Genomic DNA, 16,170 nt, shown 5'->3' on the forward strand with positions numbered 1-16,170 from the left:
TCTTACCTCTTAACTCTAATCTCTGTCTTATTGAGTCTTTCTTATTAAGCATTATCGAGAATAAATGAAAATGATTATATGGTGGTCGGCAATGATGATAATCAGCCAGGGACCGTAGAACCCTCTCTGAGATGGGGACGGTAGGGGGAAGGGGGGGGGGCTGCGGGTTGTAGTGGTTGATAAATAGCCATGAAAACTCCCATAACCTATGAATATATTGTCCGATTTTCCTCGAACGTATTTACTGAGGTGTACTACTAAAATTTTCACATTCACCGAATCGGCATGAAGTTAACTTCGTATCAGGGCAATTACCATCCGAGGGCAATTACCCCCGGCTAAATACTGGCTAGTGCTAAGGTTGGAGTAAAGATTAGGGTTAGGGTTTGGTTTATGGTCTAGAGTTTGGGTTAAGGTTAGGATTAGGTTCAGGATTAGATTAGGGTTAGGGTCAGGGGAAGGGTCGCGGTAATATTGCCCTGGGGGTAAATGCCCTAGACCCTAATTTCCCTTTCATACGCACCGTAAACGTCTGCCTGTTCTCTAAGCTCGGCGAACCGGCCTTCCATAGTGATCACACAAGCATATTCTCCCGGCATGAGACTTGAGACTTGAAAGCGCCTCGGATTGGTCGTGCCTCCAGTCGGAAGCGTGATTCCCGTAGTATCTATGGTTCCGTTTGTGTCAGAGAAGTAGAGGACAGTCTGCAAAGACACGGCGCCCCCTGCCGCCGTCTCAATGTAGCAGTCGACGGTGGAGGGCTGGTAAGGATTGACTTTTGCAAACGTCATCCTTGATATTCCTGTTATAACAAAACACGAAACGGAGCAAGACTTAGCATCTAATACGTGAACGAGGCCCTTACATAACATAACAGGATTGGTCAACAGGGAGATATTGATACAGAAAACGATTATGATGATGATGATGATTATCATTATTATTATCATTATAATGATATCATCATCATCACGAATAAATGTTGATGATAATTATGATAACATTTGTAATGAAAAGAATTACCCGTTAAATGCAATGCAGTCCCAAGACTGACTTTTAGAAATTAACTCGGAACTGTTAAAGCCACAGTTATAATTATAGCTATATTTGTAACTGAAATTCTATATCGAAAAAGCTATATTTCATGCGTCCGTTTTGTCTTATCATCATGTTATAATAAATTTTGTGCTGTAGCATGATATCAACGGAGTTATGCGGTGTTTCACTATGTTCAATTCAATTCAATTCAACTCAATCATAGTTTATTTCCAATCATCGAAAATCAAAAAACATATAGTACAAAGTATACATGTGATGAAATATTGTTCAAACGTTTGCATAAGATTCATGTAATATATATACGAGACATATTATAGAACAACATATAACATGTACAATATTTAGGAAAACACTGTATAAATACTTCGTGGGCGAGCGGAAAATAAATTCGATTATGGAAAATAGTGATCCACTAAAAAGCATAGCTTGTCGGACGTGGATCGCTAGACAAATAATGAGTAAATTATATACTATTCTATAACGATATACATGTAATTATTTTGAGATACACCGGTTGGGAAAAAATATAGAATACCAATGCAAGTGCCCGGACACTGCTCACTGAACCACGTGTACCGGGAAAATATGACAAGGACAACACGTTCGTACACACATTCGATTAACCACACGTATACACTGTAAGACGCGAGACAGTACCGAGAGGAGAGAAGACGGTAACAATATGAGTCTACGAAGAACAAGAGACAGGAAAGGAAGAGGAGAGAAGAAAGAAGAGAAGTCTGCACACAGAACACGCCAAGTGCTGCGACATCAGGACAAGTGAAGGCTCAAGCATGAATCAAAACAATTTAAATTATCTAAGATTATAAGTAGAAAGTAAATATTTTCTGAGTTTGTATTTAAATGTAACAAATTTTGGGAATCTTTTAAACTATTATCTAAATTATTCCAAAGTCTGGGTCCGGTATAAAGAAATGTATTTTGGGCATGTGCGGTTCTCATTAATGGAAGATGAAATTCGTCGGATCGTCGCGTGGGATAGTTATGAACATGACTATTTCGATGAAATGAATCATGGAATATTTTAGGTAAAAAGTTACTGTTGTAATTAAACATAAACTGGCCAAGTTGAAACACATACAAATCATTTACTTTTAATATTTTATGGTCAGAAAACAAAGCATCTGTATGTTCTCGGGTATGTAAATTAAAAACAATTCTAAGCGCTTTCTTTTGCAGTAAAAGAAGTTTATCAAGTAACATCTGACATACCCCAAGCAAGAATCCCGTAGTTTAAATAAGGTAGTATCAAACTAGAATAAAGAGTTAATAATGCAGATGAAGGAAGATAATATTTTAATCTATTCATTACGCCAATGTTACGTGATATAATTTTACATATGTTATCAATATGATTCCTCCATGAAAGCTTGTTATCGACGCAAACACCAAGAAATTTAAAGGAAGAAACTTCTTCTAAGGTAGTACCAAATGTTATATTGCCTGGGAGGCTATTTAAAGAATTACTAAAAAGCATAACTTTTGTTTTTTGAATATTTAATGACAATTTATTTGCGTATATCCATTGTATAACCTTTTTCAGTTCTTCATTGACTGTTCTTATTAAAATGTTTGGGTCAGGGTGAGAAAAAAAAAAGGTTAGAGTCATCCGCGAATAATATGAATGATAGTTTCTCCGAGGATCTATGAAAATGATTAATATAAATAATGAATAACAATGGGCCTAATAAACTCCCTTGTGGAACACCAGATGCAATTGTTTTACTTTGAGAGTCAAAGCCGTTGACATGTACAAATTGGGATCTTTCTGATAGGTAACTCGTGAACCACTCCAAGGCCTTTCCACGTATTCCATAATGAGACAGTTTGGCGAGAAGTATTCCGTGGTTAATCGTGTCAAAGGCCTTGGAGAAGTCCAAGAAGATACCTATTGTGTGTGAAAGTGTGTCGAGTGCGTGTGTGACTTTGTCGATGAGGGCAAGTAGTGCGTGTGTTGTGTTGTGATTTTCCCTGAATCCAAATTGAAAGTTTGAGAATATGTCGCAGGTTTTAAGAAAACGTACTGTCCTGATATAAACTATTCTTTCAAGAATCTTAGAAATAGAAGATAATAGAGATATGGGTCTATAGTTATTGACATCATCCTTCTCCCATTTCTTGTAAATAGGAATTACTTTCGCAATTTTCATGCTATTTGGCACATGGCCAGTTGTAAGCGATGAATTGATAATGTGTACTAAGGGATCCACTATTTGAGGAATTATGTTTTTTATCAAATAGTTGTCAATTCCGTCATGGCCAGGTCTTTTTCCCCCTTTCAAATTAGCAACAATCTTTATTATTTCTTCTTTATATGTTGGGTCAAAATATATAGTTTTGGAGTTGGGTGTATCTAAAAAATCATTAAAAGATTTACTAGAAAGAGGAATATTTTGAGAAAAATTTTCGCAATTGAAGAGAAAAAGTCATTGAAAATTTCCGCCATGCCAGCGGGAATGTTACATCTTGTATAAGTTTGTAACTGATTTTCAAACAGGGTTCGAAGGGAAAACAAGTTTTAAATACTGATGGTGCCTTCCTGGATGAGTAAAACACAACCATATTTAGTAGAATATCTTTGAATGATAAATCTGACTGTGGTCCAATGAAGCATACCAGTTACACAGTCGAGTAGGAGCCAGTTCGCAAGGCATTGTCCACTGCAAACTCCGGTAACTTTATCACAAGCCGACTCTTCACAGTGGCACTCGTTCAGGCAGTCAAGCCCGAAAAAAGCGCCCTCACAAGCTGTAAAAACAAGATTGACAACAATATCAGTACGTCGCGAATGATTTTCAGCAGTTGGCAATACCAGTGTACCATTCTTGGGCGTGTACCAATTTACATCATCTTGAAAAGTCTTTCTTATCATGTTCAAATAATAAGTTCTGCATTTCTGCAACGTGTTATGGAAAAGTCGTCTTTGGTATTACCTTTCAAAAATAGTGAAATTCATTTCAAGTGGATTGGAATCTAGTCGTGAGTAAGGGGTTCATGGTATGCTTCTATCACTGAATGAAATCTAGAACTCTCTTTTCTTCTTTTACTTCTTTTTTTGTGTGTTCTTTTACCTCTGCAGTTGACCTTGTCGTAGCCGGCAGCACACATCTCCCCAGGACACGCCCCCGTGTCGCGGTTGCAAGCTGCGTCCATAGCACAGCTACATTTACTGGTGCACTGCGGGCCGTAGTAGCCAACGTCGCACTCTTGGGGAACTGCGGGATGAGCACAAGCGCCACTTGAAAAACTCTCAGTTCTAAAATCAGGAGCCTACATTATTTAACAGTGATTCGTCGAATATGATATCAAGCGCAGACTTCGTCAATTCAAGTTAATCCAAATATATTTCGGTTTCACTGCAGATAAACAAGAGCATAAGTAGAACAGGATAGGTGGGGCATCAAGGAAGGCTAACCTGATGCCTTCGGCAAACAATAACCGGCGGACCCTCATTAAAGCTGTAGGGCTGTGCGCCAGGGCTGAGGGGTAGCAGTGGGAGAGGTTTTCACCCCCTATTTGTGAGTGTGCAACTTGACTGAAAGGCGACTCACCCGCTCATCCGCCCCTTCGCATTGAGTCGTGCCGAATAAGAATCCATGCTGCTGAATTCTGAAAGGGCGGGTACTTTGGATCACGATAATGAATGTAGACCAAGAGGGTATGTGTGAGGAATGCGGCAAGAGGTTCAAGGGGAACAGAGGTGTGGCAGTTCACAGGGCAAGAACGAGTTGTGGAAGAGTGGCAGTAGGGCATGACTGCACCAGCACTGAGCTGGGTGAGACAGTGGGAGGTCCCAGTCTGGTTTCAGACCATGCACAGAGCCAGAGACCCCCAGCATGCTCTACATGCTGTGTTGGAGCGGAAAGAGCCGACTGCATGGCCACCGGCGAGTAGTGATAAGTGGGAGTTTTTTGACATCAAGCTTGTGGGAGTTTTGGAAGTGGAATTGGTTGAGAGTGTTGAGAAGAAGATGCGTATGTTGGAGGAGTTGTGTTATGGGGCTTGTGCAGAGGAGTTTGGGATAAAGCCTGTGGGTAGTGAAGGTGTAGAGAGTGTGGAGGCGTGTTAGAAAGTCAGAGTCGAGGAAGATGCGTTTGATGTTTTTCAGTTGAGGGCGGAGAAGAAGAGCTTGGCCGTAGGTGGAGGCAGGCAGATGGGGGAAAGAGCTATTCTGAAGGGCCGGTATGAGGACCTGAAGAAGAGGTATGTAGATGCAGCCAGTTTAGGATGAGAATCACGACCCAGACTTACAAGACGGAATGGCTGGTGTTAGAGAATGGCATTCCGATGGGGGTGCCCAGTCTTACCGCTGCTGTTTGTTCTAGGGATTGAGGGGTTGACGCTAGCTACAGAGGTAGTTATACCTTCAGTTAGGGTTTTCATGGATGACATCACCATCGTGTCTGGCAATGAGACTCGGGTTGAAGATGGGCACCACAGGTTATAGGAGTTGGTGGCCTGGACACGGATGAAGTTCAAGGCCAAGAACAGTCGCTCAGTGCCATCCTTGTGAGGAAGGGAAAGGTGGCCACAAGGAGGTTTCAGATTGGGGGAGAGGATATACCTGATATACCTCAGGTTGCGGAGCAGGGGGTGAAGAGCCTTGGGGGATGGTATCAGGACAAGTTGAATTATAGGCATCGAGGTGTGTAGATCTATGACAAAGTGGTGGAGTGGCTGAAGAGGGTGGACAGGACGCTCATCCTTGGGAATGCGAAGATGTGGTGTTGACAGGACGATCCCTGGGAATGTGATGTGGTGTGATGCTGTCCATTTGGCTTGCTACCGCGGCAACTGCAGATGTACTAGGTGGCAGAGTCCAGGGTTGAGAGGATGTAACAGAAGATGAATTCGTACTACCGGAAGTGGTTAGGCGTTCTGAGAATGCTTACAGATCTGACATTCTTTTGCAGATCAGATAAGCTGCAATTTCCTATGACGTCAGTGGTTGAGGAGTTTAAAGCTGGCAAGGTTAGGCTAGTGATAATGATGATGAGGGAGTCAAAAAGACCAGACTATAGCAGGATTTAAGCCACCGATCCACACGGGGAGGAAGTGGAGGGGGCTGCGGATGAGGCAGTAGCAATGGCAAAGTGGAAGGAGATGCGGGGCGCGCCGTTTAGGTGGGGCGGAACGGGGGTCGGGTTTCATCAGGGTGTGAGATGGTAAAGCAATGAAGGTAGGAAGGGCAGGAGGGATTTTGCGGTGGAGGTGGTCAAGGAGAAGGAGAACCGCTTTGCCAAGGCCGTATAGCAGGGAGTACAGGGGCGTGGACTCGAGTGGAAGGGGTGTAGCAAAGGAAGGCGTCATGAAATGACCTCAGGTCAATGTCCATTGGAGCTGTGCGCTTCATGATCAGTTCCATCTTTCATGTTTTGCCTTCCACGGTAAATCTGAAGAGGTGGGGGGATGGGGTTGGAGGACATTGGATGTAGGGTTTGCAAGAAGGCTAAGGGCTCACTAGAACACATTCTGCCAGTGTATGGAGGACTATTGCAGGCCTATACATGGAGGCACAACTAGTCGTTGAAGGATATGGGTGTAGCAAGGGTGCCAGTGGAGGCGAGAAGGAAGAATGGGCCTGTTGGGTGAGGGGAATCATTTTGTGAAGGAGGGGGTGAGATGCAGTGCGAGAAGGGCCGAGGGGATAATATGTATGTTGGAGGGATTCTAGCAGCGGGAGACGATTTGGAGGTGCGGATGGACGAGGGAAATCCTACAGTGCCAGAGGAGGTGCTGGTGACTGCCCTGCGGCCGGACATGGTGTTGGTGGCTAGATCTGTGCACAGGATGGCGATGGTAGAACTGACTGTACCATGGGTATATTCAGCTCTCATCCCAAGCCGGGTTTGGCCGTAACACCATACTTTTATACCTTGAAATTGGAGTGTTTTGGAGGTTCTCCCACCACAGAGGATACTACCTCTACAAGCTTATCTTACAAGTCAGGATACCCAAGCAATACCACTCTGTCCTATACTGAGTACTATGAGGAAGACACTGCATATACAGTGGCTAAAGCCCCGGACTCCCAAACACGGGGTTCTGTGGCGCCTAAAAGCTTCACCTGGCGGAGGATTTCTATGCTATCCATAGGCCTAGGTGGGTTCCCACAGCCGATCATATCAATTCGATCAAGCCCAACCAACCTTATGTAATAATCCCATAATGCATCTAAAACCCTGCTCTGCGCACGGCACCTGGGTATTGGTGATATTATGTACCGAGAAATTCTAGGCCCATGGGCAGGGGATGCACGCTATGTGATTGAAAGTGACAACTCACACACCGGCTTTGATGAAATCGCCCATTGCATTTGTGTATTGCTAGATTTGCCAGGCAGAGTCGAACTGTCAAAATCCGACAGGGAGAGGGAGAGAGGGAACGTAGACGAAGAAAGCACGACTTACTCTGGCAATTGTCACCCGTCCAGCCGGCCTGGCAACCTCCTGATGAACACTCCCCAGTATAAGGGCTGCAGTTGGATTCCACCTGACAGTGACATGTTTGAGAACATCCGGGGCCAAACATTCCACTCCCACAAACTGCAAGGACAGAGGAACGAACAGTATACAGTATCTATGTTACAAACACGCGCGTGCGCACGCGCCCACACAAAACACACACATTCCTTTCCTACTTTTCAGTTTTCTTTCGTAAATGAAGAAAAAAACAAACACCCAACAACCTGAAAACATGAAAGGGGGAAAAAGGAATATTACCCAAACACAATTGAAGAGTTCCTTTTCAAAAGGTACTTGATCCACTTTTTATCATGAGGAGAAAGGACAATGTGAACGATAACTGCCTGCTTTACTTCAGAATAACTGAAATAACGTAAAAATTGTATGTTAAGGAATTAGGGCTTTTAAGAAGATAACATCATCACCCTACACAATTTGCATAATGTGGCTGTGAGGGTTACTGCTCTTGCGGGGGAAAATGAATATCATTTGAACTCTTTAACTTCTCCATACTTTGCTATATTTCAATTACAGTCCTCATTTCAATTTCAATTTCAATTTCAATTTATTTTCGTATTTCTCGATGGAAAATACATGGTATATAACAAAATAAAATACAGAATGTCCAGCTTGGATATATACATGAAGAAATAGGAATACAAAAGTAATACATAACGGTCGATGTGTCATTTTCAATCAAAGTAAAGGATGCGAAGAGAAATACGACGGAACCTACTAAAAAGCAAAGCTTGTTGAGTGTAGGTCCCAACAAAAGCCTAGTAAGGGGAACAGGATGAGGAGCACGGGTACAATTAAGACCAAAAGTAATGATAAACAAAAGAGAATGACTATTACTCGGGGCTCAGAAGATTCTTCTTACATGCATTTATGTGTGTGATAAAATGAGAACAAGTAACCACATGCTGCACACTATAGCAGTTGCTCTCATAGCAATTTAGACATGGGAGTGACAATGACGTGAATACTTAAGTACTATTAGGGTTTAAACATTCCGGCTTCCATAAACACGGGGAAAGATTAAAAAAATGGAGAACATGAATCAATTGCAATTCCTATATGTGATATACCAGCCAGCTGCAATGATGCATAAAAGAAAGGAAAAAAAGAAAGGAGGGGAAACTATGCGACACGACCAAGGTCTTACTAGAAGTGGAAGGAAAAACACCGATGGGAAAGAATTTGAGAGAGCATGCAACTAAAATGTATATGCATGAGTCTGTTCACATGGCAACAACCGAGTAGTATAACAGAGCAGCATTGATATATTTGATCCGAAGTTAGTCCACATTTTTTAAGAGGGTACTTTATATACTTCAAAATGTTTGTTAATGATTGTATAGTGACTGCTTCTGTCTTGCCTTTTGCTCTGAGCTGGTTTTGTTTCATCCTTTGTAATTGAAGTTTTATTTTATATCGCTTTGTAGTGATTTTTTTTTCCTACGAAAATGACCGCCGTTGGAGCAGACATACAGAATGAGAGATTCATTATTATATATACCATCATTGCAAGCCAGTCCTCTGACTCCTACGTCACAGGAGCACCCATAGGGGTCGGGAAGACAAAACAAACGACCGCTGCATCCGTCGTCTGGATCGCTGGAGTCCTGGGAACATTTGAACTCACAATCCCGTCCAAACCGATTTCCTCCACTGCTCCTACAAACTGACATCAGATGAAATTGTCAAATTTACTATGGTAACGTTGACAGACAAACCAAAGAATATTCTGACGCTCATAATGATTATCGTGTTTACCGTATTCAGTAACGACATGTATTTTCACTCAGGTGAAGATATTTTGCAGAGAAACGCATGGCATTTCTTAACGCTATTTCACTGAAGGAAGATATGAGCAAAAATGTTTTCTTTGTTCATTTACACACAGAGATGAAGCAATATGTCTTTTATCTAGCATACTACATGTATACCCGAACCGGAATTGCCCTGTTTTTCAGTTTATCGGAAACTGTTATATTTATGAGACATTGGATCCTTTGGTTATACAACTTAAAATTCCTGATAATGGTACCCGTGTAGCTTACAAAGGGATGCTTCACACAGAATGCGCTGACTGGAACGCTTACTTCATCTTTGTTGCAGGATGGACACGGCTTGAATATAAATGCTTAAAAGGCCTGCGACAGCTACTCGAAAATATATATATTTTTTTACACCATAATTGCAACCCACAATTCAAATCCAACTTAAAAATGGTTGATTTGCATGTACTAGATAGATGCTGCATCAATATTTGCCCATAATACTGAGTATTTGCCACAGTAATAGTTCGACAGGAGATGGATGTTAATTTTTTTTTTCAAGGAATAATTGTAATAAGTTAACCCATTCACTACGGGAACCTAGCGGTCTGTGTATTAAGTCTGCGTGGATTTCAGAATTCAGCATTGAACAGGTTAAAAAAAACACGACATCCTTATTTGCTCTAAATATCTTCATTTCACAGACTAGGAGACCTCGTTTGTCAACAGAAAAGTTATTTCTCGTTCATCTTGTTCAATCCTAAGATTGACAGTCGAGAGTTCTATTGTTTGTGTAATAGTTTTGTTACTGTTGTTTTTTTTTTGCTACTTACTGTGAACGTTCCTTATTATGTTTGTTCAAGATTGATATCGATTTTAAATAGGGAGCACTAAATTTGTTTAGATAGTCTTATAGTTACGTCAGATTTAACTCTGCTGCCCTCATGTGGTGAGTGACACTCACTTTCCAGGCAGTTTGGTCCTCTGAAGTTGTTTGGACAGATGCAGAGACCAGTCTTATCGTCACACATTCCTCCGTTGTAGCACTTATCACACACACCGTCACAATCGGGCGGGCCCCACCTCCCAGCAGCACACTCTAAAAGACAAATCAGGAGGATTATGGTAGCACCGGTATATAGAAACAACGGATACAATGAATATAGGTAAATTACAATAATGGTGATGATAACAATATCATTGCTATCATCATCAATGTTAACAGCAACAGATAATGATGAAATGATAACAAAAACAGCAATTGTTTCTCAAAGATATATTCGCGAATTCAACTCCTGATTATTCTTAGATTATTAGGATCTTTGACGCTAGATTCCGGCAAAGTAATGACAGAACCTCACAACAAACTACATAAATCATCACATATATAGATTATGCGCAATGGTCTTTTCAACACTTCCATTTGCACAAGGTAGTCTCATCCTATAGCTGCGTTAGCAGTGCTCTTCCGGACGGCCTTGCCATTACTTTAATCTCAGTATAAATTGCCAGGTATTCTACTCAGTTAATTGGCGAAATGTGGCATCATGGTTCAAACACCCGGTCAAAGGTTACAAGCAGCTCCGGACGGGGGGGGGGGGGGGGGGGGGGGCAGAATGATGACACTGAGCATCAAAAAGTAGCTGGTGCCATGTTTATTTTTGAAGAGTCACTTGCATCCATACAGTACACTGAAATGTGTGACCAAGGGGCCAAGCAGTTGGGTTTAACTTGATAAGTGGCAAAAAGTCGCAGCATAATTTGGTATAGGCGTCAAGCTTGGCGAGCAACTTACAAAATCTTTCTGTGCAAATGCACAGACCTATCTTATCGTGAAATTAGTGTATTCAACAAATACTCCCTCTCAGCGACTAAGTCTTAATGTTAAATAAGTGCATTCTATCATTGTTTGAGCTATAAATAAACGCACAACAGACTTTAGATTTGATTTGATTTGATTACTGAAACTGAACCAGTCTTACACTCAAGACTCAGTGGACATGGACATGTTCATGTTCATGTTTATGTTTATTTACATACATCACTTTATATTGAAATAAGTATACAATATTCTATAACAAACAACATACGAAAAGGATGATATGCAATAGATTATGACTTGAAAATGTGTCCAAAGAGAACTACATAAACGACTAATCTTAACAAGATATAAAACATGAGGGAACCGCAAAAGTAGGGCCTGTAACTTGACGGATACGTAATACGTACAAATAAATGCTGAGGAGTTTTTTGAGGACGCTATTCTTCTACGGGACTTGAGAAAAGTATAAGAAAAGTCGTGATCACCCTTTTCCTCACTTAGGAGCAGTAGTTGTGGCTTCCCCTGGCATGACCTTAGTGAGATAGTTACATGAAATAGCGCAATATGCTTGACGGACACTACCACCACCACCACCAACAACAACAAGAACAACAACAACAAGAACACGAACACACCCACAACCCAAGGGGTATAGTTGCCATAGATACTTTACCTCTGACAATAAGTCGTACCACGGCTCCTCTTCCTTGGGACCTCATATTATAGTAGTGAATCTCATAAAACCCTTCGTCAGACAACACTATTGGTGCGCTGATAAGATAATTCAGCTCGTTGTAATTATCTATGCGGGCAACATCTTTCCTCCAGTCGATTCGTCTTATAATAGTATGACGTTTTGTCATGCTGATAGACACTCCTGTATCTCCAACGTTCACGGTTCGGGTGAACACTCCACTTGCCGGAACAAAGTGGGCTGTGGAAACACACACAAAAAAGAATGGGCACGATTGCGTGTGTCTTCATTTTGGTTAGAGAAATGCCATGACAATGATCAAAACCAATGAATTTTTTTATTTGAAAACGATTTGAGCTAATTGACGAGCAGCTTTGCTCTTCTTATTAACTTCCTGCGTGCCATATATTATATTACCTGTCGATAGGTTTTTGTGTAAAAAAATTGTGCACTCTGGCACAGAAAAGGTTAAAGGATGTGTACAGTTCTGGTCAAGGTGAGGATTTAGCTTTTAATGTTTTGCGAGATATTCAGAAACCACTCTATGAGATGTCAAAGAGCATGCAATTCTAAGGGGTATCAAAAGTTTATTTGATGAAAATCGGTTTTGAAATGGCTGAGATATCCCAAAACAAGGTGAAACAAAGAGATCCTAATAAAAGGCATGGCCTGTTGCCTTTTATTATCACTTTTTTGTATATCTCAGCCATTTGAAAACCAATTTTCATCAAATAAACGTTGAATCCTTCTATAAATTACATGCTCTTTCATATTTCACAAGAGGTTTCTCATTATCTCACTTAGGAATGTTCAAAACATGAATCCCCACCTCAACCAGTAGTGTACAGTCCCTGTAAAGGTAACCTGTAATTCTAACTGAGCAGAGTATTCTTTCAAAGTGCCATCGATATCGTTGTGCGGTAGTGCTGCTTTTTTTCTGTTGCAGTGGCAAGGCTAATGAGCTACCACCACTTGGTTCCACATGTTAGCCGAATTAAGTCGAATCATGTCATACGTTTTAATGCAAAGCATGCATCTGCTTGATGAAAGCTCTCGCTCCTGATCCTGCGTTTATCAACTTTCCCCTGTTTAAACGGCTTTCAAAAGCCGTTTCCAAAGCCCTTTAGAAACGGCTTCCAAAATAGTTTATCAACTCTTCGCGAACACGATAACTGGCCTGTCACTGCACAGCTGCATTGCGCAATTCGACCAGAGGAGGAGAGGTCATATAAGGCGTGCATTGTTCGTAACTGCAATACAATACTACAAAGCCGTTTCAAAACAGTTTGCGTTTATCAACTTCAAAAGGCTTTTACAAACTGGTTTCTGAAAACCTGTTTAGGAAACCTGTTTGGACAGCCACAAATTTGCGGCTTTCAAAACAGCTTTGCGTTTATCAACTCGTAAAAATTCCTTGAAAGCTGATTGGAAAACCTGTTTCTGCTGAGAAAAGGAGAGTTGATAAACGCACCTTTTCGAAAAGGCTTTCCGAAAGGGCTTTCAAAACAGCTTTGCGTTTATCAACTCGTAAAAATTCCTAGAAAGCTGTTTGGAAAACCTGTTTCTGTCGAGAAAAGGAGTTGATAAACGCACCCAAAGTCTCATGCCGCCACTCAGAAATATTTGAAGTACATGTATGTGCTAAACTGATAGGAAGACAATTGATTCATGTGGCATTGCATCATGACTCGTCACTCTCAAAGGAAGATATGTCTTTATGATGATAAAACAAGCGGCACATTAATAGTACAGGGCTTTGGAAAGAGCTTTGGAAAGGGCTTTGGAAAGGGCTTTGGAAAGGGCTTTGGAAAGCCGTTTAAACAGGGGAAAGTTGATAAACGCAAGCCAAAATTAAAACCTATGTATCAGGGCAATTACCCCCCCCCCCCCCTCCACTTAAATACTGGTTTATAGTGATAAGGTTAGAGTATAGAGATTAGGATTAGGGTGAGGTTTAGGGTTAGAGTTCGGGTTAGGGTTAGGATTAGGTTCAGGATTAGGATTAAGGTTAAGGTCAGGGGAAGGATCTGGGGTAATTGCCCAGGGGTAATTGCCCACGGCCCCTAAAACCGATCACTACATGGATATGTGATTTTACACTGGACAACTTTTACTTTGCATTAAAGGTAGTGCATTATCTAATTTTTCTTTCTGGTTTCATGCCCCTCCACCCTGCCCCCATAAAAAAAGGGGGAGGCAATTGGGAGGTGGACTAGGTTGGTCAACGGGATGCATGCGCGGCTATGGCTCCTTCTCCTCATCTGATCTGATTAATGTGACTGCTACTCATGAACTTTGCGAGAAAACTTGCAAAAACTTTGAAGAGAAAGTCTACCACAAAAAATAAATAAACTTCAAAAGAAAGAGAAAATATTCCCTACAGAACGATACAATAATAACAAAAATCGGATAGGAAATAAGGAGGACATAACATTTTGAGACATCACATTTTTTTTTTCGGAAAACATTACTTGACCAGTCCTTATGAATATTCAAATGAGCGAGTTGATGATGTCATACGGTCACAATTTTTCATTTATATTATATATGAAATTCCGAAAAATGATCTTTTAGCTGGTACAAGTAAAAGCATGTTCCCACAACAAGTTCTTCTTTATTTTCGATAGGATTAAGGCAAGTTTTATATGTAAACAGCTGAAATATGAGATTTTTGTAATTTTTGCACATTAAATGAATATATAAGAAATTGTGAGAGCATGACATGTCATCGTCCACTTACTGATTTAAGTATCCAAAACGACTGGTCAAGAAGTGTCTTAAATTGTGATATTTCAGACTATCATAGCTTCCTTGTATCTTATCTGATTTTGATCATTTTTGCACTGATCTACAGGGATTTTCTTTCTCTTGCTTGGTGTTGGACAAGGTCATCGTTTGTTTGTGTTCGGTTTTATTTTACCACGATTATCTTCTCTCCATGCAGCACTGTCGAGGTAAGTGGTTTTTGCTCTGCATTGATACAGTTAGGCCTATATATTTCTAGTATAGGTTATGTGAAGTTTCCTTCTTATATGTAGATATTTCGTACTTCTTTGGGTCAAAAGAATGGGTCCGAAGTTCAACTGCACTATCCTTTCTTTTACAAATAGCACTGGTCATAGGCCAGAGGAGTGTTGAGTGGATTGTAATATCATTTTTATTTTCAAGACTTAAAGGACCAGCCCTAACAAATATTGGTGGATTCTACTTTTAATTCAGATGGAACTTTTACAGAAAACGTTATCTGCACCCTTTGGGATCCCATCGACAGTTATGTGTCGATAGCTGGGATGGGAAATTGCCACTTGGTCTAATATCAGATGGTCTACTTCCTAGTTCGTCTAACACCAGTACGGCTAAACTCATTTGGTCTACTATCAATTTCGTCTGGTCTAAGTCTCAAGTTGGTCTAGTGAATGCCAAGTTTGACTAATTATCTAATGATCAGATGGTCTAACTGGAATTTTGTCTCCTTGGATTTTCCCATCTTGTGTAATAAACTGTGGGTATTAGACGAAATGGGCATGGTCATAGCCCATCTGGAAGTAGACTAACTGGTAATGAGGCTAAGTGGCAATTGGACTAAATGGTCATTGGACGAACTGGTTGTGGACGGAACAGGATTAAACTATGCAGGTCGAGACTAATGGATATAAGACGAAGTGGGATTACACTAAGTGATGATCATCGAATCTTACACACCATCTGCTCTCGAGAAGAACGTAGTAACTTGAGTTGTGCTGTATCCTTGGGCGGAGCCACGACAGTAGAACGGCCCGAACCCGTTTGCGTCGTTCAGACTGGTGGCGAAGACGGCTTCTTCAGCAGCAGCTGCGTACGACGGATCCTGATGAGGCTGAGAATCAACAGTACTGCTCAAATGATTCGGGTTTACGGGTATGTCAACGGTTCGGCCAAAGGCAAGGTTGGCGTTGATGGGATCACTCCTGTAACACTCGTAACCATGTTGACTGCTTTCAATGTCGGCATATCCACTGGCCACCACAGTGATGTACACCTCTTGCCCTGCGATGATAGTGGTTAAAAGCAGTCCAAAGTTAATGACAAAAGGTCAAATAGAAAAAGAAATAAATAGTGAAAACCGTCACAAAATCAAACTTTCACTTGCCCTTCTCGCATGTTTACACAATATTATTTGAAGGCAGTATTCAAAGGAGACCTCCGGATGGTTTTCAGACTTTTACATTTGAATAAAAACCAACCCTAAGTACAGATTTTCAGAATTTATAGTGATCGGGATGAAGAATAAGAATGTTTTCAAAGATTCATAACAAAATGCAATGAACAAGCATGATGACATGGCAGCCT

General features: G+C 41.1%; 1 protein-coding gene across 1 annotated transcript; it reads right to left on the reverse strand.

Annotated features, from left to right (window-relative positions):
* Window positions 1–494: 494 nt before the first annotated feature.
* On the reverse strand, window positions 495–15,867 carry LOC139713533 (uncharacterized; the record flags this gene model as incomplete). The annotated part of the gene is made up of 7 exons (XM_071625257.1): window positions 495–802; window positions 4,152–4,295; window positions 7,491–7,625; window positions 9,064–9,228; window positions 10,290–10,424; window positions 11,821–12,081; window positions 15,544–15,867. Coding segments are annotated over 7 exons (1,472 nt in total), but the record flags the coding sequence as incomplete, so codon positions are not given.
* Between the last annotated feature and the right edge of the window lie 303 nt (window positions 15,868–16,170).

The sequence above is a fragment of the Diadema antillarum genome, unplaced genomic scaffold (assembly GCF_040938485.1).
Source record: "Diadema antillarum isolate AM-2024a unplaced genomic scaffold, OU_Dant_1.0 seq00001996_RagTag, whole genome shotgun sequence".
In the NCBI taxonomy this organism is placed as follows: Eukaryota; Metazoa; Echinodermata; class Echinoidea; order Diadematoida; family Diadematidae; genus Diadema; species Diadema antillarum.